The 7,335-nt window shown below is 43.8% G+C and overlaps 1 protein-coding gene across 1 annotated transcript; it reads left to right on the top strand.

Annotated features, from left to right (window-relative positions):
• The first annotated feature begins 538 nt into the window (after positions 1-538).
• On the top strand, positions 539-7,025 carry LOC135524331 (peptidyl-prolyl cis-trans isomerase FKBP4-like). Its single transcript, XM_064951788.1, has 11 exons — positions 539-972; positions 1,986-2,130; positions 2,217-2,359; positions 2,473-2,593; positions 2,705-2,861; positions 3,151-3,241; positions 3,411-3,494; positions 3,613-3,798; positions 3,915-4,058; positions 4,177-4,272; positions 5,931-7,025. Exons 1-11 carry the CDS (start codon positions 880-882, stop codon positions 5,997-5,999), a joined length of 1,329 nt encoding a protein of 442 aa, XP_064807860.1. The 5' UTR covers positions 539-879; the 3' UTR covers positions 6,000-7,025.
• The last annotated feature ends 310 nt before the right edge of the window (positions 7,026-7,335 follow it).

The following is a 7,335-nucleotide window of genomic DNA, read 5'->3' as shown; positions in this document are numbered from 1 at the left end:
TCTCTTTCTCTGTCATCTATGCTCAGACCTCATGCGTGTTCAAGACTACTCTGAAATTCGGAACCTCTGAGTTAAAAAGAGCATAGAGCTTCCTATTGGTTGATTCTGATCGTTTCCAAACGTCATCTTTCTACTACTAGTTTCCAAGTCGGACATTTCCGAGTTCTAAATTATCATGAACGCAGCGCTGGGCTTTTATTTGAAGAAACATGTATTATTTAAGAGAGAGTTTATTCATGACAAGTCGAAAACTCCGAGTTAAAATTAAAGCAAGTTATTTGCGTAGAGCTTCATATTAGTCGATTCTGACCATTTCCAATTGGGAAACTCGGGCCTCATCTTTCTACAATGTGTTTACAAGTCGAAATGTTACGTTTCCGAGTTGTCCTGAATACGCCATCTTTCCCCCAAATAAAACATTGTTTAAAAAAGATCACAATACATGTGTTTATCACACCATAAAACAATGTGTGAGCTAATGGACATTATGTGTGTTTCGTTAGACGGCAATTGAGTCACTTGCTTCACACGACGACAATTCCGCCACCCCCCTTTCCTCGCTGCGTATCTGGAAAGTTCTCGGCTTTTCCTCCAGATGCTAGAACTAAGCAAACAACACGGCAACGTGGATCCCTTGACTTATTTGCCAAGCAGCTCAATAGCAAACATTCAGTTTGGAGACTGGTGCACAACGATCGATATCCGGCATAATTTGGCGCTAAATGTGCGAAATATAGCTAACAAGACAAACGGATTCTTGATCTAGCTGATTTCCTTTCCGAACCATAGTTATCTAGCTAGCTTGCGCCCTGCTAACCAGCCGTATTGTTAGCTAGCTAACGTCAGCAGACATTGTTTCAGGCCAGGGGCTCCAGGGCTATGACTGCAGAAGAGGTGACCAACGAAGAACAGAACAACATCCCGATGGAGGGAGAGGATATCACGCAGAAGAAAGATGGAGGGGTTTTAAAGGTAACTGAGAAAGCTATGTTAGTTAGTCAGCTAGCTTAGCTAACGTGGGCTTCCTCGCTTACCTAGCCAATGCAATGAATGATATTACCAGAACTACGGTAGCCTAAACTATTTCTAACATTTTATTTTCGTCATTTGGTTAGCTAGGTTAACTTAAGACTACTTAGATGGTTTTGCGCAGTACAACGACTGAATTGGCAACATTTGGGTTTTGCCGTTTGCTAACGTTAGCCAGCGATAAATATGTTGGACTTATATGGTTAGCAAGCTAACTGGCTAGCTCCCCACATCTTTGATAGCCAGCAGATCTATAACCTTTAAGTTCATATGTCTTGCCACCATGATGTTGGCCTACGGCCGAGACAATACTATATCTAAGGTATGCACCACACACAGAAGGTGCTGCAACAACCGTGCAGCATTCCATTGGAGACCAATACACGCAACATTGGGGGGGAGGGGGGATTGTTGCTGAAACTGGAACACAATGTCGATCCAGGGCATCCCGAACATGGTTGCGTGTACTGCCAAATTCTATAATGCCTTTTGGACATACTGCCAAATTCTCGAATGACATTTGAGACAGCTTATGGTAGGGAAATGAACATTCAATTCTCTCGCAACAGCTCTGGTGGACATTCCTGCAGCCCGCATGCCAATTGTATGATCCCTCAACTTGAAGCATCTGTGGCGTTGTGTGACAAAACTGCACATTTTAGTGGCCTTTTATTGCCCCCGGCACAAGGTGCACCTGTAATGATCATACTGTTTAATCAGCTTCTTGATATGCCACACCTGTTAGGTGGATGGATTATATTGACAAAGGCTCAAGAACAGGAATGTAAAACAAATTAGAGAAAAATAAGCTTTTTGTCTGTATTGAAACATTTCTGGGATCTTTTATTTCAGCTCATGAAACTTCACGTTAGGTTGAATTTTTGTTCAGTGTACTAGACCACATACATTGCTACAGCACAACTAATCTTCAGTCTCTACCTCACCTCCATCTCTAGTTGGTGAAGCAGGAAGGCACAGGGACAGAGCTGCCTATGACTGGGGACAAGGTGTTTGTTCACTATGTTGGCACCCTGCTGGATGGAACCCCGTTTGACTCCAGTCGTGACCGAGGAGAGAAGTTTTCCTTTGAGCTGGGAAAAGGTGTGTGTCTGTTAGTGTAGGCCAGGTGATCAAGGTGTTGGACCTTGATGTGGCTACTATAACTGTGTGTGTGTGTGTGTGTGTAGGCCAGGTCATCAAGGCGTGGGACCTGGGAGTGGCTACTATGAAAGTAGGAGAGATCAGCCAGCTGATCTGTAAACCAGAGTATGCCTACGGCACTGCTGGCAGCCCCCCGAAGATACCCCCCAACGCTACACTTGTCTTCCAGGTAACCCTCTGTGTCAGGGATTTAGAAGTTGTGTTTTTGAGATACACATTCTGTGCCAACATTGATGTGTGACTTTGTAAGAGTGCTCAAATTTAATGTTTTGTGTGTGTTAGGTGGAGTTGTTTGAGTTTCGGGGGGAGGACATCACTGAGGGAGAGGATGGAGGAATCATCCGTCGCATCATCACTAAGGGAGAGGGATACACTAAGCCTAATGAAGGAGCTGCAGTAGAAGGTACGAGCGCGCACACACAAATGTATCATCAATAAGGAACAGGGATACGCTAAACCAAACTAAGACCTACCAGCTCTCACACACACACCTATCTTTCTCTTTCCCCTGCAGTGTGTTTGGAGGGCAGCTGTGAGGGCAAGGTGTTTGACAAGAGGGAGCTGAAGTTTGAGTTGGGAGATGGAGAGAGCCTTGGTCTGCCAAGCGGAGTGGAAAAAGCCCTGATGGCTATGGAGCAGGGAGAGGAGTCCCTCTTCATCATCAAACCCAAGTAATACCCACTACAAACCCAGTGTACATACTATGTTGTTTTGAGAAATGTGTAATTGTGTGTTCTCTGGGCATATTAGCCGAGTTGTCTTCACTCTATATCACAGGAGGTTGGTGGCACCTTAATTGGGGAGAACGGGCTCGTGTTAATGACTGGAGCGGAATGGTATTAAACACATGGTTTCCGTGTGTTTGCCATTCCATTTGCGCCATTATGAGCTGATCTCCCCTCAGCAGCCCCCTGTGCTCTGTATATCTAAGTGTGTGTGTGTGTGTGTGTGTGTGTGAAGGTATGGCTATGGAAACACAGGCAACAGCAAGTACAATATTCCTGGTGAAGCCACTCTGCAGTACAAACTCAAACTGACCACCTTCGACAAGGTATGACCCTTTAGCCATATCAACTAGACGGTCCTGTCCAGAAACATCCCTTCTGCATTTTGTTCATGGCATTTCCACACATTTTGCCTACTGAACGTTCCCTAGATGTGTCTGGTGTTCTGAGAGGTGATATGCTAGCTGGCTGACTAAAGTATTTCCTGTTCCACAGGCCAAGGAATCCTGGGAAATGAACTCTGCAGAGAAACTGGAGCAGAGCATCATTGTCAAGGAGAAGGGAACACAGTACTTCAAGGTGGGTGTGTATTAACGTTTCTGTTGTGTGTATTAACGTTTCTTTGTGTGAAGGGAAGTAGCTTCAAACATTGGTGCAGATTTACACAGGATGTAATATGATATGTGTTTGTGTGTAGGAGGGAAAGTATCGCCAAGCGTCTGTCCAGTATAAGAGGATTGTGTCCTGGCTGGAGAATGAATCGAGTTTACCCGAGGGGGAGGAGCAGAAGGCTCAAGCCCTGCGGTTGGCTGCTCACCTCAACCTGGCCATGTGCTTCCTCAAGCTTCAGGAACCAAGCTCTGCTTTTGACAACTGTGACAAGGTACACTCACTCAGAAGACACACACCTGACTGTATCTGAACATATCTGACCACCTGAATATTCCACACCACACTTATTCACCTATGGTTCCTGCTCTCTCTCATTCTTGTGTGTAGGCCCTGGACCTGGACGACACTAATGAAAAGGCTCTATTCCGGAGGGGGGAGGCGCTGTTTGCCATGAAGGAGTTTGATAGGGCGAGAGCAGACTTCCAGCGTGTCATACAACTGTATCCTAGCAACAAGGCCGCCAAAAGCCAGGTACTGTACTAGAATGGTCTTTGTGTACCTCAGTCGAAACTTCCCCCTCTTCTGGATGCCCCATCTCATGTCCTGCTGTCTGTCTGATCTGGGTATCTCTGTTTTTCTGCCCTTCCAGGTGGCTCTGTGCCAGAAACAGATTAAGGAGCAGCATGAGAAGGACAAGAGGCTCTATGCCAACATGTTCCAGAAGTTTGCTGAGAGAGACGCTAAGGTGAGACAAACAGCCCTTAGCCCCTACACACTACACACTTTTCCTAGTCCTTCCACACCACACAATTCCCCTTGCCCCAATGTAAGTGTTGATGGAATACTGAAGAAAACACAAAACAAGGCTGTAGTTCTCTAAATTAACCACCAGGTGGCAGACTAACTCACACTTAGCATCCTATAGACAGGTTGGTTGTTAATCAACAAAAGTGACGGTATACCAAAACGTTGGTACTTTTTCAATATTAGAAAATGAAAAACATTTTGGTATTAGAATGTGTTTAATTCCGGTAATTCTCATGTGTCTCGCGGATCAAGTTTGTTTATCAGTGCAGTTGACACCTTATTATAGCTTATAATAGACAACCTGCTTTCCTTCCATTTGGGCGATCCACTTAGTCATTTATAAATTAAGATACTTCTATGCAAATGTTGTTGATCATTATAATAAGTCCAAAATGGAAGGAAAGCAGGTTGTTTTATCTTAGCCCCATGAAATCAGCCAACACAAGCTCAATAACTCTTAATAACTTCTCAATAACTCAATAATGCTTGTACACACTCCTATTGAAAATGCCTTCACCTGTATTGTGGATAGGCCTACGCTACATCTCTATTGATAAACTGGGTAAATCAAGATTTACCATTCAAATAAATGATTACCGTTGTGTAATTGGTAAAAAAAAAGGTCAAATTGATTGTATAATTATGGGCCTCCCGGGTGGCGCGATGGTCTAAGCTGTGCCACCAGAGACTCGGTTCGAGGCCAGGCTCTGTCGCAGCCGGCCGCGACCGGGAGGTCCATGGGGCGACGCACAATTGGCCTAGCCTGATTCATTTGGAAAGCATTCAGACCCATTGACTTTTTCTACATCCTTATTCTAAATTGGATAAAATATATTTTTTCCCCCTCAATATACACACAATAATACCCCATAATGACGAAGCAAAAACAGGTTTTTGAATTTTTTGCCAATTTATTGAAAAAACCCCCCAGATACAATCTAAAATGTAACGTAACAAAATGTAGAAAAAGTCAAGTGGTCTGAATACTTTCCAAATGCACTGTACATGGCTGTGTCTGAAAAAAATGTGTAATGTAATGATATTGAACTCGAAAGGTGCCCAACGATTGAACAGAGCAGTAGATGAGTTTCTGTCAGGATCAAGTGCCGTTCTGTGACTTTGGTTAATATGACTTGTTTCTGTGGTATTGAGTATTGTGATACTAAACCTGGTATTGAAGTCAATTCTGGTACCATGACAACACTATGTGCAACTATGGGGCAAAATATACTGGGTTGGCTTAGACTGTTGACAACATGCAAACTATAATTAGTCTCCAAATGTTTGTTGAAAACATAAATACATTTGCATTATGAGCACATGTCTCTCAAATACATTGTTATTTTAACCATATTAGCATAGATATGACATCAGTCAAAACACCTAAAAACAAGACTTGGTATCATTAACGAGCCACCTACAATTCCCTACATGGTAGCAGCTTGTCGTTGTTGCTAGCTATCTGACCATTCAGAATCATAACCACACACGCCTCCTGGCCACAGACGCATCATATGTCTATGAAGCTACATCACCTCTGAACATTGAACTAAACTGTATTAATATCTCTTACTCTCTCTCTGCTGTGATGATCAGGAGGAGGCTGACAAGGGGATGGAGAACGGAGGAGGGATGGAGGTGGAGGAGAGTGGAGGACAGGAGTAATGACTGCTGGAGACGGATGTGGTAGTCTGTCTGTCATGAAGACTTTTAACTTCAGACATTTGTGTTTCTAAAGAGAGAAAGTGTTAGTGTGTTTGAGAGAAGTGCATGTGTGTCCATGGCTCGACTGTCTCTCCTGTGTGTCTGTGTGCTATCATCATGGCAGCTAGCTGGCTGGGTGGGCCTTCTGTAGCTGACTGCACTCCAGGGGTGTGGCTAAAAGGATCTCCCCTCCCCTCCCTCTGGTTAGCATGTAGCAGGCTGCCCCCTCCCTGCACGCCCCTACTCAGACTTCTTTGCTTAATGGAGTTGGAAGCTCAGTACTAGATGTGTGTAATCACCCCCCCCCCACCTTCCAAGGCCAACTAATCAATTCCTGGGGTCTGCTCCCTATGTGTGTGCTACTGTGTCTGCTGACCGTAGCAGCACCCTCTCTAGCAGAAGTCATGCTCACTAAACAATTGCTCTCTGCTTCTCAAACACTGTGTTCTTACCCTGGGTTTATGATTTCTCTCTTTAACTGTTCTTAATGGGATGATTTACTTCACGACTGGAAAGTGTGTGTGTGTGTGTGTGTAGTAGCTGATATGAACTAGCAGCTTCTCCTGGTCGAACTCAGCCAGTATAAAGCTCAGTCAGATTACATATATAGTCTTATTGTAGTCTATGGCTGCATCCCAAATCACACTCGATACCCTGTAGATGACATATGTCCAACTTTTTGACCAGTGCCCTGTGTCTAACCTGAGGAGGCTGCTATAAAGTAGTGCACTATATAGATAATGGGTGTCATTTGAGATGCAGACTTACAGCATCCAGCTCCAGCGGACCTGGCTCTAGAATAATACCTGATTCAGCTAATCACAGTCCTGTATAGCAGTTGGTTTGTAGAATCAAGTGTGTTGGAACAGGACGGAGCAGCTAGGGAGTGAGATTGGTCAGTGGGTGGGGTTTGGGGTGTCAAATTCTTGTGTTGATGGGGGGGGTCTTTCTGATTGGAGCATTACGGTTGGTTCTCTGTAGGATCTAATAAACATAAATGACTCAAACTCTTGTTTTTGTGTATCCACGTTTTGTACAATACAACTTTCTTTGGCCAACTGTTAAATCAGAAATGCATCTTCTGCTCTCTCAGAAATGCATCTCCCCAGTGGTGAAAAAAGTACCCAATTGTCATACTTGAGTAAAAGTAAAGATACCTTAATTGAAAATAACTAATGTAAAAGTCACCCAGTAAAGTACTACTTGAGTAAAAGTCTAAAGTATTTGGATTTAAATATACTTAAGTAAAATAAATGTACATTCCTTTATATTAAGAACCAGATGGCACCATTTTTTT

This window comes from Oncorhynchus masou, chromosome 31 (assembly GCF_036934945.1).
Source record: "Oncorhynchus masou masou isolate Uvic2021 chromosome 31, UVic_Omas_1.1, whole genome shotgun sequence".
In the NCBI taxonomy this organism is placed as follows: domain Eukaryota; kingdom Metazoa; phylum Chordata; class Actinopteri; order Salmoniformes; family Salmonidae; genus Oncorhynchus; species Oncorhynchus masou.
This window is presented reverse-complemented; position numbering and strand designations above follow the sequence as displayed.

Excerpts from the sequence above, each read along its gene's own strand:
- LOC135524331 (XM_064951788.1), top strand. The coding sequence starts at position 880 with ATGACTGCAGAAGAGGTGACCAACGAAGAACAGAACAACATCCCGATG. Across the intron at positions 3,242-3,410 it reads AACTGACCACCTTCGACAAG|GCCAAGGAATCCTGGGAAAT; the intron begins GTATGACCCTTT and ends CCTGTTCCACAG. Across the intron at positions 3,799-3,914 it reads CTTTTGACAACTGTGACAAG|GCCCTGGACCTGGACGACAC; the intron begins GTACACTCACTC and ends TCTTGTGTGTAG.